Consider the following 18,254-nt stretch of genomic DNA (forward strand, 5'->3'; position numbering starts at 1 on the left):
TTTTCATCAGTTTTCGTTGTACTATATTTAGATAACTTTACCACACTCTTTTTTATACAAAATTTTATTTTTTTCGAAAACAAATCATGGTTTTCTACTAATGAAACATTTTTCTACAGAATTGCATCATTAGATTTCTAAAAAATAACTGTAAAAAATAGACTTTTTGCCACAAAAAAAATACCACTGTGCGCCGTCCCTAGAGCATTTGTACGCCCATTTCAAATTTTATACCGATCGGACAAGATGTTTAGAAATGCCGTTTAGAACGAGCCATATTTTTTCCAAATATAACGATTTTAATTCAATGGTAAACTTTGAAATTCAAAAATATATGAAATGAAAAGAAAATTAATTGAAATCAACTTTTAGAAGGACACAGACATCTAACCGGCCCAAAAGGAGGTATATAAGATTTGGATCAGTCGAATATAACACTCTTACTAGTTAGTAAGTAGTTGTATGACAGTAAGAAACCAATAGGCATTTTGGGGAATAACAGTAAAACTATGTACTATTTAATTTTCCGTTTAAACTGAGTTTACAAAACCAGGGTTTAAACCTGCGTTAAAGTCCGTTACTGATTAGACATTAATTTATTCAACTCTAAGAGTTTTTAGTAAAATGTTTCTATCTCTAAATAAAATTTTTAATAAAATTTAGCAGCAATCTATATTTTTGCTATCACAATTGCCAAATAACTTTGTTACTATTTTCTTTTTCTCTTTTTCATTACTGACAATTTGTTAACGTTTGATTGCCAATTATCTATGAAATGATAACATCATCAAAACTTTTTAAAAAGGCAACAATGAAAAAAAAAACTATCTCTTGGTAATTAATAGATAAACAGCCAAGAAACAAAGAGTTTTGAAGACAAACAAAAAATTGTAATTGAAAATTTTATTTTTGAACATACTTTAAAAGCATGACGAATTGCAGATAAAATGTATTTATGAAATTCACATAAATACTTGAACAAAATCGTGTGCATAAGTTTGTACATAAAAAAATAAAACAATACTTACGATATTTTAAACGTTGTCATATGTTAGAAATTTGCTAAAAAATTATAGCAGCAGATGATAATCACAAAACAATCGTACCAACCACCACCACTAACAGCAGCCTCTTCTCCAATATAATCTTCATCACCCTTTTTTCAACACCCCTTGATTTTGCGAACATCAATAGCACCCAAATATTGAAAACAACAGCAATAAGGATTCCAAACAAGACAAGTACTTGACAAAATCCAACAAATTGTTATAAAAATACCACAACAAAACACCCGTTTTGTAAGCCAACATCACAAAATGTACACAACTTTGCTGAAAAGGGGGAATGAAAAAGGACCTTACAAGATATGCGCCATAAAATCGACTTTAGGGATTAACAAACGTTCAGATAAATGAATGTTAAATGTTTTAACATTCATTACGTTGTTCGCATAATGTACATATGAATATTATTAGGTTTTAGGCCACAAAATAACTTTATATTTGTCTGTGCAATAATAAAGGGTGTTGTAATAATGGTTTGAAGTTTTGAAATTGTAAACAAATTAAATAAAAGTAGATTTTAAAAGATAAACAAAAACAAATTAGAGAGCTATATTCGCCTGTGCCGAATCTTATATAACCTTCATAATAAAAATTTTAATTATTTTTAGGTATACAAAATTTATTGTTTTTTCCAAAGTAGTTTTTTTTATTTGTTGTAAAAAAAAATTTTTCGAATTGTTTATTTAAATTTTTTTTTTAATTTTAAAATTTATTTTTTAAATTTTTTTTATATTTTGCGAAAAAAAAACTTTTGGTGAAAAAAAATTTGGGTTAAAAAATATTTTTTTCCGATTTTGACCCATTGTAGGTCCAACTTACTATGGTCTTATATACGTCGTTTCAAAGGTCTTTGAAATATCTATCATTAGATGTCCATATTGTCTATATTAATGACTTAGTAATAGGTCAAAAATAGGTAAAAAATCGAGGTTGTCCTGGTTTTTCCTTATATCTCAGCCATTGGATATAAGGAAATATCTCCATCCGGAGATATTGATGTATGAATCGTGTATGTAAATTGTTTGGGTACAGTTGGGAAAAGTTGATTTCAACAGACAGACAGACAGACGGACATGGCATAATCGACTCCGCTAGCTATAAGGATCCAGAATATATATACTTTATACGGTCGGAAAATTATGTTGTGGAAATTACACACGAAATAACAAACTTATATATACCATTCTCACGAAGGTGAAGGGTATAACTAGAGGTTGAGGTGGGTTTATTTAAGCGACTTTTGACTAGATCCTAAGGCAATAATTGAAACTGGAAACCCTTACCGAAAAACTGACTAATATTCTCCATAGTTACCCTAGTTAGAATTGTTATTTGGTATAAACTCCCCCTCAGTAGCTCTAAAATTATGTCCCTCGCCTGTATTTAAAGCTATTCCTGTTATAATCGTTGGTACCCTTCGAGTTTATATTTGTTTGACTATCACTTAAATTATCTCTCTCCCTGGTACTTGGTACTTTTTGTGGTTTGTACTTTTTAAGTAAAAATTGGGTAGCTTTTAAGTTATACTCTCCCTGTTTTTAAACTCACATGATTAAATTCTTGGTACTTTTTCTGGTACGTACTTTTTTGTACCCTTTCTAGTTTATATTTGTTCGGTACTTTTAATTAAGAACCAGAAAACCATCTAGACTATCACTTAAGTTATCTCTCTCCCTGGTACATGGTACTTTTTCTGGTTTGTACTTTTTCAGTAAAAAGTGCCATTGGGTAGTTTTTAAATCATACTCTCCCTGTTTTTAAACTCACATGATTTAATTCTTGGCACTTTTTCAGGTACGTACTTTTTATAAAGTACCAGTACCTGTATTTAAAGGTTATAATTGTTGGTACCTTTTCCAGTTTATACTTTTTATTAAGAACCAGAAAACTATCTATGAATATCACTTAAATTATCCCTGCCTCATTGTATCAAATTACAAGGACGGGTCAATAAGTCCGGGACTTACTGTCAACAGGCATCTGTCAATTGACTCCTGTCAAAATTTGAACAATCTGCTGCATTTAGTTTGTGTTTGACAGACATGAGGAGACATTTATTTTTGCGAAAAAAAACCTTCACTGAAACCAAGGCTTGATAAATACAATGGGAACTCTTCATCATCAATTTCAATCATAAAAAGGGGTTTATTGAATTTCGTTGTAGCAGTACAAGCACGAAAGATGCCGAACGTTCTGGATGCCCAGTTGATGGCGCAACAATTAAGAAAAATTCACGATATGGTATTGGCCGCTCGTAGATTGGCTCAGTGGTTTCAATTTTGAATGAGAAAACTTTCCGCAAAAACGCAATCGTGTGACAACTTCGCAGGTGTGTTTGGCGTTTGGTTCAACCGCAATATTGAGTTGTTGCACCGTTTCGTAATATTGGATCCACCACAACACATCACAGATCAAACAGCAGTCAAAACAATGGGTTTCTCAGGGTGAATCCGCGCTAAAGAAGTACAATGTGGGTTTGTCAGCCAATGCATCCACATTGACTACCTTCAAACGGGTTAAACAATCAATGGCAAATATTATGTCAACTTATTGCGTCGATTTAATGAGAGTTTGAAAAAAACAAACAAGCATTTGGCCAAGAAAACAGTTCTTTTTCACCAGAACAATTTAAGGTTGCTCCCGCCCTATTCACCGGTTTTAGCCCCGAGTGACTTGTTTTCAAACCTAGAGAAATGGCTAGGCGGAAAGAGATTTGACATCAACTATGAAATCATCTCACACACATATACCCATTTTGATGACCTCTTATTTTTTTATGTGAATTCTAATATAAGACATCTATGAATAACATGAACAGTGAAGCTAGAATCGAAGTCCCGATTCTTACTTCGTACTAATATCGTAGTTAAAATCCGTAGATAGCTAACCGAGAGCCGAAGCATTTATATCGTCGGATTGTATTCATTAGCTAGTCATAGCCAATAAGTTCTAGTTAGCCGACGAGAGCTGAAGAATTTATCTCCTCGGATTGCATTCATAGACAGTATTTACAAATAATAAGCCCTTATCCGATTTAGAGCCGAAGCGTTTATCTCATCGGATTCTCTATTAGAAGCTTCGCCCATTAACAAACATATTCCAAAGATCCAAGACAAGCTCTGTGGCATTGGCGTAGATAGGGGAGGGCTGGGGTGGTCAAAGCCCCCCAGACTCGCAGGTATAGACAGGGGGTTAATACACATTGTATACTTTGCATAGATTGCGAAATTTTAACAATATATAATATAGCTGATGAGGAAAGTGTGACTTTCTTTTTGGGTGTACTTGCCCACCCCAGAATAATAGTCTAGCTACGCTTATGCTCTGTGGTAAAGATTTCAAAGGAAGCTGACCTTTGAAGAACCATGGAGCTTAAACGAGGCTATGTTAAAAAATAAAATGATTTTTTTCTTCAAATTAAAAAGTAAATATTTGTAAAATACTCTCTCGCATATAAGGGTATCGTGTGAGTTCAGAGAAATGTAAATAAAATTATTTGAAATTTTCACTTTTAATTTTAGATAAAATAACGATTTTACATTAAAACGGCCAATCTCCTTACTGAAGTCCTTCTAATATGGCTTCTTAAGTAGGCCATCTATCAGAAGCAAGTAAGAAAGGCCTCGGATCACAAATGACACGTCGTGTAAACTTGAAACAATTTTGCAATAAGTTCATAAGGGCTCTGCAGTGGGTCAATGTTGAGGAACTCGCTTAAAAACCTAACTCCTCCACCATTAATATTCCAACTCTCAAACAAATTTGACCAGCATTTTTTAAGTTTTATATACAGTTTTATGACTTAAACTCCTACTTCTATTAAATCTCCTTATTCCCTCAGCTCTTTTTAAAGAACCCTGTACAACTTCAAAGACTTTTCAGTAGTAGTTGGAAAAACAAAAACATGTTATAATTAATAATACTTAATCGCTTAATAAATACAAAAGATGAGCAAATAGAATAGACAGAAATGCAATTTTATGCTTTTATTGTATTTAGTAATAAAAACAGATCTATTTCTTAAAACAAAGTCATTTTTCATGGGTCTATTAGCAGCAACCCACTTGCTGGAAATCTAACAACAAATAGCCACCCCAATAACACACTGCTGTTCAAAAATTTATCTTTTATTATATTGAAATTGAAATTTTTCATTATGCAGTTTGAGTGGCTTAAATAGGATTAAATATTTGTTATAGACAAAAGATAAAATTTTCAAATTAACTTGACATTAAGTCAAAATGGTAATCAACAATGTTGGAGAGTTTAAAGGCTTTTTACAAATTGTCAATAAAATTTTAATTAAACTTAAGCATAATTAAACTACTAATAAGACCTAACTATAATTAAATATTTAATAAAATTTTCTTTATTGTAGGTATGCATCGTAAGTCAGTTGAGGCCCAGCATACACTTAATAACGATTCGGGTGTTAGTGATCAGGAGGAGGGTGAATTGGAATCGAGTGGCTCCAAATCTACAGATGAATTACTGCAGCAACGTCAGTTATCTTCATCGTGTGAATCCCTAAATGTTGTAAGCCCCACTCTTACACCACCCTCAGCTTTGACAAATCTTCAGCATTCTTTATCCTCTCCTGCTTCAACACCCACCGCCACTTCGACATCGTCGGCTTCACCTCATATTGATTTGAGTTCACCCTCTCCCAGTACCCAACAAATGCAGCAGTACTTCTCCAATTCATCTCCACAACAACAATATACAGCAACTCAGAGTGTTAACCATTTGCCTCCACCAGCGGCTTTATCCACTCACGCCGCTTCCACACTTATGCCTTCGGCAACAGCAGCTGCTGTGCCACCACCTCCACCCTCCTATCATCCTTTGCTGGATGCTGCTAATGCTAGTGCATGTGCTGGAGCCGCCAGTACCAAAGATTTTCATATGATTATGAATACAGCGGTGGCAGCGGCTGCAGCTGTGGCCGCTCATACTAGTGCTGGAGATTTATATGGCTCCGGATTGGTACAGGATCCCGATACATTTAGGTAAGTTATGGGTGAAAAAAATTTTATTTTACAGTTTTTATGAGTGGCGAAGGGTACATCATTCCGTTTGCAATTTCTACATTTTTTCATTTCCGACCCCACAAAGTATATATATTCTGGATCGTTATAGATAGCGAAGTCGATATATCTATGTCCATATGTCCGTCTGCATGTTGAAATCAACTTTCCGAAGCGCCCAAATAACTTACATGATTCAGACATCAATATATCGGGAATTCTTGCGTCTCGGTTGCTATTTAAAATCGACAAAATCAATATTATCAAAAAACCGGGAAAACTTCGATTTTTGGCCTATTTTTGATCTATATCTGTATAACTATATCATTAATATAGACAATATGGATATCTAATGAAAGATATTTTAAACTCCATTGCAACGCTGTATATAAGCCTAAAGTAAGTTGGACCTACAATGTGTCAAAATCGGGAAAAAATATTGTTTAACCCGAATTTTTTTTTCATCAAAAATTTTTTTTGTCATAAATTTTTTTTCCAAAAAAAATTAATTAAAGAAATTTAAAAAAAAATTTTGAAAAAACTTTGGAAAAAAAAATTTTTTTTAAAAAATTTTAAAACATTTGATTTTTTGATTTTGTTTAATAAAAATATTAAAAAAAAAATATATTTTTAAGTATAATTTGGTGAAGGGTATATAAGATTCGGCACAGCCGAATATAGCTCTCTTACTTGTTATACCCTTCACCTTCGTGAGAAGGGTATATATAAGTTTGTCATTCCGTTTGTAATTTCTACATTTTTCATTTCCGACCCTATAAAGTATATATATTCTGGATCCTTATAGATAGCGGAGTCGATTAAGCCATGTCCGTCTGTCTGTCTGTCTGTCTGTCTGTCTGTTGAAATCAGTTTTCTGAAGACCCCAGATATCTTCGGGATCCAAATCTTCAATAATTCTGTCAGACATGCTTTCGAGAATTTTGCTATTTAAAATCAGCAAAATCGGTCCACAAATGGCTGAGATATGAGGAAAAAACCAAGACAACCTCTATTTTTGACCTATTTTTTACCTATATCTGGATTACTAAGACATTAATATAGACAATATGGATATCTAATGATAGATATTTCAAAGACATTTGCAACGACGTATATAAGACCATAATAAGTTGGACCTACAATGGGTCAAAATCGGAAAAAAAAATTTAACCCGAATTTTTTTTTCAAAAAAAAAAAATTTAAAAAACAAAAAAAAAATTTTTTAATTTAAAAAAAAAAAAATTTTAAATTTAAAAAAAAAAAAAATTAAAATTTAAAAAAAAAAAATTTTAAATAACAATCGAAAAATTTTTTTTCCAAAAAATTAGAAAAACAACTGGAAAAAAAAATAAATTTTGTTTACCTAAAAATATTTAAAATTTTGAAGTATAATTTGGTGAAGGGTATATAAGATTCGGCACAGCCGAATATAGCACTCTTACTTGTTTTTTTTAAATTTATCTCGATCTTTTTTCGTATTTTCTATATGACGGGCCTACGGAGGCTCGAATTTCTTTTTTAAATATCACATATTTTTGTGATTACATTCTAAAGAAAATTAAACAAACCTTATAACAATTATCTCGTCCCTATGCATTTATTTAATTTCTAATTGCATGAATTCCTTTTTTAAAAACCTTGAAATTGTTTATATTCCAACTCAATAAAAATAAGTTGAATGGTTTAGTTCCCGTTCTTAATCTAGATTAAGATTTAAAAATTTTACCTTGAACGCCATAACAAATTTTAATTAATATTTAATTAATCAATGAAATAATTAAATGATATTTCTATTTAATAATAACATATTTAAACAACCTTGAAATTGTTTATATTCAATATCAATCTAAATAAGTTAATTGGCTTAGTTCTCGTGCCTTAATCAAGATTTAGAATTGAAAATTTCGCTTTAAACGCGATAACAAATTTTTAATGAATCAATACCTCAAGTTAATGAAATCAATAAATACTATTTGTTTTTTTTTTATAATAACAAATTTGATGAACACTGATAAACAATTATATAAAATTACTGTCATTTTTATTTTTATTTTATTCATTCATGCGCAAAGTAAATTATTGTTATCTGTAGGTCACATTTCTAGTAAGAAGTTGAACAAGTTCCTTACATGAAAACATTGAAAATGCGGCACTTTGACACTCAATTATATTTTTATCAATTTCTCTATATGTTTATATATATTTAATTAGAAAAAGAAATAAATAAATAATAATAAAATATCTTTAAAAGTAGATCAGTTAAAAATAGTTGTACTATGAAAAACAATTAAATTTTTCAATTAAAACAATTTTTGTTAACAACGTTGATAACATTTTTGTGTATATGTACGATTTCTAATCACCAGCAAAAATATGGAGCACATATTGGGGGACTATATTCAAAACACTTTATCTTAGAAAACACAAGTTTTCACACACAAATTTCCATACAAAATTTCGCCATTATTAAGACTTATATCAAAAGAACTCACACCAACAAATTTTGAGGGGATGGCTCAATAATTGTCCATAGCTCCCATATAAGGCACACTTACGAAAATAACTCTAACGATCATAAATGTCTTAATAATGTTGGTATGCAAATAAAATTCAACACAAATATATTTCAATTGGTCTTTAATAGGACAAATTTTAATTTTAAAATGCCAACTGTTCAATACAGGGGCTTCGGCCGACTGTTCAGTACAGGAGCTTCCGCAAACTGTCCCCCTAGTTAAGTTTATTTATTTGTATTATAGACTAAGTATCTAAAGTATCATAGTTTTAGTTATCACTCGATCCTGTACCAATGAAACGTATCATCAGAAATCCGTAGCTATCACTTGTGACAATCTGCCAGTTAGTGAGTCATGCCAATACATCGTACTGCCGACTTTTATTGAAGTCCCTTCCAATTGTGCACATCAGTTGTAAGAAGGGGTAACAGTTAACGAGAGAATCGTTCTCTGAAGAAGGTGGGAAATATAACGTAATTCTCATTTAGTTTACAATATCTAGATATAAAAAATACAAAACATTGTTCTACATATGTATGTCCGTTATAGAAACCATCCATCCGATTAGCTCCAAACCAGTTTCATTGGAAAGGAAATTTTCTGAAGATGGTTTTAGACACCTAAAATACTACATTAGGTACAGTTGGTAATCTGATTTTCGAATTTTCTCATACAAGTCATAAAAGTCGAACTTAATCGAAATTTATGCAAAAAATAAGTGGACAGGTACTTTATGGTTTTTGTACTTTTAAAGGGAATAAAACGGATGAAACTGAGTTTTAGTACTTTTTTGTATCGCATATTTTAGAGTAGTATCACACGCCGGGTATCCGTTAGTTTTCTATATACAGTATTGGCCATAACTAAAGCACCCCCTCAATAGATTTTTTCAAAACATAATTTTATTGATAAAAAATGCTTTTTTGAATTCTGATTTGTATATATTTTATTAACTTATATTGTTAATGTTCATATAACATTCATTTAGGAAATGATAATTTTATGAACAATTAATTTAAAATGATAAATCATATAAAAATACAAAACGCAACGGACAAAACAAAAGCACCCCCTTATAAGATGTTTAAAAATTTGACTACGCTACTGTATATTTGCATTGTGAATTGACGGGACTGACAACGAATGGATTTAAAAATTCCAGAAGATAAAAATAAAGAAAGGCGTAGTGTGTATAATTTAAGTTTTATACAGTTTATTGTAATAAAAACAATGTCATGGAAAACGTACTCCAGTGAATTTAAAATTAAAGTTAATGAAGACCGGAAGACGGGTTTATCACGACATGAATTGAGTAAATAATATTCAATTAACAGATCAGTTTTTTTCATGCTCATTTCAAAGTTTTTGCAGACTGGTCGCATATCAACGGTGCATTCTGGAGGACGTCCGCGAAAAAAAAACACGATATTATGATTCCTTGATCAAAAGAGCAATTCAAAAATATCCTACAGCATAATTTAGTCAAGTATGAACAAGTTTAAGATTATGCATTACCGAAAGAACAATCCATTGAAGAGCGGTAGAAGTCGGATTATTCAAAAAAAAAAAACCCATTATATCAGCTAAGAACAAGAAAGCTAGACTGGAGTTTGCCAAAGTGCACATCGACTAGAGTGTCCAAAAATGGAAGACAGTACTGTTCACTGATTAATCCAAATACAACTTAAAAAGTTCCTATGGAATAAGGCGTGTACGCAGACCAAAAGGAGAAAGACTGAATCCTAAGTATTGCAAAGGAAAAACTAAACATGGAGGAGGCAATGTAATGGTCTGGGGTGTCTTTTCTGGTCAAGGAATTGGGCCAATTCATAAAATTAATGGGATTATGGATCATTTCATGTACCGTGATATAATGAAAGATGTAATGTTGCCTTATGCCAGTGAAGAGATGCCACTTAAAGGGAGCTTCCAACAGGATAAAGATCCTAAACACACCTCCAAAATTTGTAAGATTTGGCTACAGAGCAATAAAATTCAAGTTATTCATTGAACTCCTCAATCTCCCAATAACAATCCTATTGAGAACTTGAGGGATATTGTTAATATGAAAATAAAACGTGAAAATTGTCGAAATAAGGATCGGAAATTTTCATGATTTATTCCAAACCGTTAAAATAGCCTGGGAAGGAATATTGCAAGACAAGATAAAAAAACTTAATATCTTCTATGCCTAAGTGATGTGCAAAGGATTTGCAACAAAATAGTAATTAAAATTCGTGTTATATTATATCCATCAAAGGGGTGCTTTAGTTTTCTCCGTTTCATTTTCTACCTTAAAATTTGATTTTATGTTACCACTTATGGAAAGATTAACTTTAAAAGTATTTGTTTATCAATAATAAACAAATTAACAAATGAAAATAATACATAATCGAAATTTAAAACTCTGTTTTTATAAAAGAAAATATAATATGAAAAAAATTCACTGAGGGGGGGCTTTAGTTATGGCCGATACGTAAAGAATGTTTACACACAGAATTTGCCAACCACTTTGATATCTATCTTCTATATATACCCAGCGGGAAAAAATTATAGGACTTCAGTTTGTAGGCCTTCTAAAAGGCATACTTACACATTCTAAAAGATCCGATACTCATTCCACACTGCCTGCTCTTAGAAGGTGTTCAAGAAGGCCTATGAATCCCCTTCTAATAACAAGTGGTTAAATAAAAATAGTATACATCAACAAATATGTAAAATACTTGCATCTCTTTGATTAACTCTCATTACAAAATTTACAACAATAAATTGCTTGATGTGGCTTCTTATTTATTTTTATTGTTTTTAAGTATGTAATCAGAAATTATCATGTTTCTAAAAATTAAACAAACAACTTATTCTAATGCTTTTTATCTCTTTTAGGCACTTTATTAGGCTTTCTCATGTAGCCCTCCCATAAGACTTTGCAGTAGTCCTACCTTTCTAAGCATTCCATATGACATTCGTCTACAGGCCTTTCATTAGATCAGTAATAACAGGTTTTTGTACAGACATAAGACCATATAGCAGCCCTGCAAATAGCCCTTCCAAAGTAGACCTTCTAATAGCTCTTCCCAATTAGGCCTTCTAGAAGCCCTTGCAAAGTAGGCCTTCTAGTAGCCCTTCCTCAGTAGGCCTTCTCTCAGCCCTCTAACAGCAGCGAGGCCTTGGCTCGCAATGACACGCCGTGTAAAATTGAAATGATGTTGCAATGCGGCTAGAAGTCCTTGTGTCTGCAAAAGAAGGCCTTTAGGAAGGCCTCTTTACTGCATATTTTTCCCGCTGGGATGTTCCGATTGAATTCAAAAACGGCTGGACCGATGTTAATGAAATTTTCAGGGAATCTCAGAAAGTCATATTTTTTATTTTCGATCCGTGGACGGAGGGACGTGGCATAATCCTAATGTAAATATTGCAAATTCCATCTATATATAAAAAACGCCTGGACCGATTTTGATGAAATTTTCACGGAATCTTCAGAATTGCCTAACACTGTATAGTCAGATTTTTGATACTCAGTCTGTGGGCGGTGGAGCGTGTAAAAATGGATATGTGTGTCTATGTTCCGTATGGACTCAAAAATGGCTGGACCGATTTTCATGAAATTTTCACGGAATCTTCAGACAAGAATTTTGGGTAACAGTGTAAAGTCAGATTTTTGATTTTCGGTCTGTGATAAACAATTTTGTTTACTCTTGCATATTAGGTGCATGAATAAGAAATTTCCATACTGAATTTTTTGAATTCATTGGAACCAGTCGAAATGCCAGTACATGTATTAACATTGAAGGTTGGTTCTCGACTTTGTCTCGATACTGTATATTAAAATCGAAATGGAGATGCAATATAAAACAGACGTTTTCTAGCTGGTTCAGCTAGTTAATTGATAAAAGTCGACTGATACAAATCGGTTAACCCATTTTTTGTTCACCATTTCTACTCATATAACCAGTGTAGGGTATCATATGGTCGGGCTTGACCGCTTTTTTACAAAACTATTTTATAAGTTTTTAATTTAAATGTTTTAATTATTCATTTAACTCTGTAAAAATACACATTTTCTGTTCCGCTGATATGAAAAATGTATGACGATCTTTAAGAAATTAAAAAAATCAGAACATACTCTCTCTTCAACCTTGGAATACACTCTATTCAACCTCGGAATGAATGTTAGAATGTATCTTGGTGTGCTAAAGACTCTTGAAAAATTTACAAAAAACCGATTCCTGAGATCTTTGACGATTACTCGCTCAACGGCCAACCAATTATAGTTGTCTCCTAACAACTTGAAAATCTACTTAAAGGTTTATAAAAATTTTCATAACCCTGTATTTCATGTTCAGTATTAAATACCGATTTAAGTAATATATTAACTTAATTAATTTTCCAAGATCTTGATTTCAATCAGACCTATGTTACTTTTTTAATTAAAAACGAAAGCTCTTTTTCATTTTAAATAAAATAATTTTTTTCATTTTCTATGTCGTTAACAAAAATAATTTAGTTAGAGTCTTCAGGGCAAGGGGCGGTCCATGACCATTGTTCGAATGGTACACATTCACCCTTAGCAGAGTCGAAACCTTGAGAATCGGGACAACGAACGGATTCAGCGGCAGCACCGGCAGAATTGCACACCCAGTAGTGAGTGGGATCCCAGAAGTTACGAATGGGTACATTCACATTTTTGGCGTTACATTCAGGCATATTGTTGCCATCGGGATCACAAGCCAAAACGCAGGCAGCAGCAAAAGCCAAAACAACGAAAAAGATAACTGCAGAAAAAACAATTTATATTTGTAAAGAACCACAGAATATTTTTATATTAAATATTTACCAGATTTCATTTTTGTATTGATTTTAGTAGCGTCTGTTAGTATTCGATGATACAAAGGTACTTGCTGATATTTTGGAAATTTGTCTAGAATTTATAGCAAAATTTTCTATTTCATTTTTGCAGAAAATGTTTATCAAATTTGATAACAACATTGTTTTAATTGAACTACATAAATATTTTTGGTAGTGAGATTTTGGCACAAACACAACTTCAATGACTACCTACAAGCTTATTGGTGGGTTTCATTCAATATTTGATAATTATCAATTGAAGCGTTTATTTCAAAAACCAGTCAAGTAACAACAAATCCTAAATTAACCCTCAAACCCGCTAGAGTGCCTCAAGGCATGCATTATAAAACACCAATGATCTCAAAAAGTAATTATAATTTTTTTTAATTTAACTGTGGCTGTAACCAAAAGATTTGTTAACATTTCCCTCGAAGATCGAAATGCATTCTGACTTTTAGTTTTTGTTCTGTCAGCTGTTTTGTGAGTGATGTCATAATTTTAGCACGTGAAATTTTGTGTGTCATTTTTATTTTTAAATCAAGGTTTTACTAACTTTTAGTCGCCCGATCTATTCGAAATGTTTTTCATTATTTTTCCAATAAAATCGTATCATAATTATTGTTTTTACACCTAAACCGGCAACAATGCCCTGAGGCACTCTTCCTGTTTTTACACCTGGTTCCTAAACATAATTTGCAAATTAGTTTCTGATGGCTGTTCTGAATTTATTGGGTCAGAATTACCCCAAAAAAAATTATTCGACAATTTTTTTTTAGCTTTTTAAAGTTTGCAGGTTAGAGGGTTAAGTTATTGGGCGATTATTGTTTTCTAAAGGTAAATGCATCGTTTAATGCAAAAAAAAATAAATACTGCCCCCCTGTTATGAAAAAAGTCAAAGAAATTCGTTTTTAGGGCAAAAAGAAGTCAAGTGACAGCACTTGACTGCCCCTAACCTATTTTTTTTTCAATAAAAGTTGTAGTTCTCAATAAATGTGAAACAAATAAAATATTTACAAGCTCTAAAATTCTATTTGGTTGGATATGAAGAGTTTTAGATTGCTAGGAAGTTTTCTTTGATTTACTCAAAATCATTAAATTGTTGCTTGACTGGTTTCTGAAATAAACGATTCAATTATAATTGAAAAGTATATAGTAAAAAAAAATTTAAGAGGGCCTGTCTCTAAAATTTCGAAATAATAATAAACTACTTAATATAAATATATTTGTATAAGGAAAACGATTGAGATTAATTATAACTGATAATTATCTGATAAATCACGATCTAACAAATATTGAATGAAATTCTTTAATAAACCTGAACGTAGTAGCTGTGGTATTGTGGTATTGCAAAAATCACACTTCCAAAAATATTTAGTTCAATTAAAACAATGTTGTTATCAAATTTGATAAAACATTTTGTGCAAAAATGAAATAGAAAATTTTCGTATAAATACAAGACAAATTTTTAAAATATCAACAAGTACCTTTGTATCATCGAATACCACAGACGCTACTAAAATCCATACGAATATGAAATCTGGTAAATATTTAATATAAAACTATTTTCTGATTCAATCTATATATAAAACTATTTTCTGATTCAATCTATATATGACTATTCGAATATATCTTTTCTGCAGCTATCTTTTTCTTTGTTTTGGCTTTTGCTGCTGCCTGCGTTTTGGCTTGTGATCCCGATGGCAACAATATGCCTGAATGTAATGCCAAAAATGTAAATGTACCCATTCGTAATTTCTGGGATCCCACTCACTACTGGGTGTGCAAATCAGCCGCTGCTGCTGCTGAATCTGTACGTTGTCCCGATTCTCAAGGTTTCGACTCTGCTAAGGGTGAATGTGTAGCATTCGAAGAATGGACATGGACCGCCCCTTGCCCTGAAGACTCTAACTAAATTGTTTTTGTAAATGACAAAGAAAATTAAAAAAAAAAAATAATAAAAATGATTTAAAAAGAATAAGAGCTTTCGTTTTTAATTAAAAAAGTAACATACTGTTACGAAATTGTACTTGAATTCAAATGTAACGATTTTAACGGCTGATTTAAAAGTAGCAGAATGCTTTCAAATAGCAGTGCTGTAATAGCAAACTGTAACATATCTGTGGGCATTATTAAATAAAAGCTTTCAGTTGATTTGATCGTAAGTTGGCAACGCTGAATATTCTGATAAAGAACATTGTAGAAAGTACACCACAGATGGCGTATGTATTAGTAAGATCTAGAATATTCGAATTTTGACAGTTAAAGAACAATCTAGAGTGCAGATGGCAGTGTTATAAATAGTGGCAGAGGTTGCAGTCGTGAGTGAGTTTATCAGAGACGCTTTTCGATTAAACATCAACTGAGTGCCTTAAAGTGTGTTGTGTTTTTAAGTAAATTCGTGTACATTATAAATTGTGTCTGTATTTCTGCGAATTTACAAACGTGTATAAAAAACATTCAATGACTACTTAATTCTGCTGTTGTTGTACATTTGAATAAATAAAGAGTTGTTACCATTTTCAAACTACTAAACGGCTTTTATTTGCAATCAAAAGTATCCGGTTTATTTAAAGGAAATAAACCAGCGTTTTGAAAAGGTTAAAACGTAACAATACTTAGAACAGATTTAAATTAAGATCACGGATAATCGCTATTTAATACCGAACGTGAAATACAGTGCTCTGTAGAGAGTGATCTGTATTGTGTTAAAAGATAACTATAATCGCTTGTCCGTTGATTGAGTAACACTGTGTGTAATTTTTTGAGTCATGGAAATATAACCATATACGGACACCACTACGTGATAAAAGACCCAAAAAGAAAGACTCGAGTCTCCCAGTTTTGCCCAAAGTCATGGACTTTTTTTATAATAATTTAATAGTTTATGACATAAAAAACTTTAAAAAGCTAAAAAAAGTTGTCGAATTATTTTTATTAGGATAATTATGACCCAATAAACTCAGAACAGCCATCAGTAACTAATTTGCAAATTAAGTTTAGGAAACAGGTGCAAAAAGGTGAAGAGTGCCTCAGGGCATTGTTGCCGGTTTAGGTGTAAAAAACAATAATTATGATACGACTTAATGGAAAAACTAATGAAAAAGAACTAGGGGTTTTATCCCGGGAATTCCCGGTACAAATTTCCCGGGAATTTTGCCAATTTTTCACTACCCGATTCCCGGGATTTTTAGTCGGGATTCCAGGGAATTAAAAACTGACGAAAATACATAGAAAACAAGTTAAAACTCTATTTTTTCACCAAAATACAGTGAAATTTTATTATTTATTTGGGGTTTTTCGTATGAAAAATTAAAAAGAGAATTCAATATTTATAGAATTTATTTCTTAATGAATCATTCTAATTTCTATAAATTTCTTCTTCATATCCATAACAAAATAGCTTTAAAAATATATTAAATGATTAAATTATTCTTCAATTCAAATCTAGTACAAAAAGGCTTAAGACAATTTTTTCAATTAATTTTGCAAATGATTCGATTTAACAAAAATTTAATCATTCAAAGTTGGAATAAATTCTGTTATTAATCAACTTTAAAATTAATTCAGTTTAAACAAAGGCTTTGGAATGAATCTAAAAAATTAAATATTAGGATTGGATTTATGGAATGAAAGGCTGATATTTTTTAATTACGGATTAAGATTTTAGTGAATTAAGCTCAAATTGTATTAATTAATTCGAAGCTCTGATATTTAATATTTATAACACTAAGTTTTTATATGAAATTTGACTATAATATTCGTAATTTACTGTATTATCATTATATATTTCGGGAATAGCCGGGTACCCGGGAATGTATAAAAAAAATTCTCGATTATCGGGAATCAAAAAAGGTCGGGAAATTAAAAACCCTAAAAAGAACTAATAAAAAATATTTCGAATAGATCGGGCAACTAAAATTTAGTAAAACTTTGATTTTTAAAAAAAATGACACACAAAATTTCATATGCTAAAATTACGACATCACTTACAAAACAGCTGACAGAATAAAAACTAAAAGTCCGAATGCATTTCGATCTTCAAGGGAAATGTTAACAAATCTGTAACTAAAGTCACAGTAAAGTTTAAAAAAATATTATAATTACTTTTTGATATAATTGATGTTTAGTAATGCATGCCTTGAGTCACTCTTGCGGGTTAGAGGGTTAATTCCTTTAGGTTTTTCATACTAACTTATATTAGCCTACCTAATCATGTTAAGAATCATTCCCAGGAAGTTCATATGTTCCAGAAAGTTGTTTATTGAGATCTTAGGTACATTTTTGTGGTGGATGATTTCCTTGAATTTTGAACGGTTTGCTTCTTATGGACCTGAACAAGGGAAAAAAGGTAAAAAATCTAATTTTGTAAATTTTTGTGGTGGATGATTTCCTTGAATTTTGAACGGTTTGCTTCTTATGGACCTGAACAAGGGAAAAAAGGTAAAAAATCTAATTTTGTAAAGTTTTTTGCGATTTTGATCTTGAAGATGAAGTTTTTTGATTTTAAATGTTCACAATTTTTGTTCTCTATGACAAGGGCTACATCTTTGCCTCAGAGAGTAAATCAAAATTCCGAACTGTTTGCAAGATATGAGCCTGAGAAAATGATCACTTTTTTGCAAAAATGACACCGAGGCCCCAAATCTTTGGGGGCCCATAAAAAAAGTGAATGACTTTGGGCAAAACTGGGAGACAAGGGTTTTTTTTGTTGGTCTTTTATCATGTAGTGGCGTCCGAATATGGTTATTTATGGTTAGTTATCGTTTGGCACTGTGTAATTATCAATGATCTCAGGAATCGGT

The 18,254-nt window shown here is 31.6% G+C and overlaps 3 protein-coding genes across 3 annotated transcripts in view; 2 read left to right on the plus strand and 1 right to left on the minus strand.

Moving 5' to 3' along the window:
* The window catches only part of Vsx2 (Visual system homeobox 2), a 233,765-nt gene that overhangs the window by 193,236 nt on the left and 22,275 nt on the right, over positions 1 to 18,254 (plus strand). The window contains exon 5 of the mRNA XM_065509541.1: positions 5,443 to 6,073. Within this exon, the coding sequence (XP_065365613.1) occupies positions 5,443 to 6,073 (631 nt within the window). The remainder of the gene's footprint in view (positions 1 to 5,442; positions 6,074 to 18,254) is intronic.
* On the minus strand, positions 13,051 to 13,543 carry LOC135956907 (uncharacterized). Its single transcript, XM_065507513.1, has 2 exons — positions 13,442 to 13,543; positions 13,051 to 13,379 (listed from the first exon to the last, which is right to left on the minus strand). Exons 1-2 carry the CDS (start codon positions 13,449 to 13,451, stop codon positions 13,108 to 13,110), a joined length of 282 nt encoding a protein of 93 aa, XP_065363585.1. The 5' UTR covers positions 13,452 to 13,543; the 3' UTR covers positions 13,051 to 13,107.
* LOC135956908 (uncharacterized) lies at positions 14,936 to 15,413 on the plus strand. The gene is made up of 2 exons (XM_065507514.1): positions 14,936 to 14,992; positions 15,093 to 15,413. The coding sequence occupies exons 1-2, from the start codon at positions 14,983 to 14,985 to the stop codon at positions 15,362 to 15,364; spliced, it is 282 nt and encodes a 93-aa protein (XP_065363586.1). The 5' UTR covers positions 14,936 to 14,982; the 3' UTR covers positions 15,365 to 15,413.

Source organism: Calliphora vicina, chromosome 4, assembly GCF_958450345.1.
Source record: "Calliphora vicina chromosome 4, idCalVici1.1, whole genome shotgun sequence".
In the NCBI taxonomy this organism is placed as follows: domain Eukaryota; kingdom Metazoa; phylum Arthropoda; class Insecta; order Diptera; family Calliphoridae; genus Calliphora; species Calliphora vicina.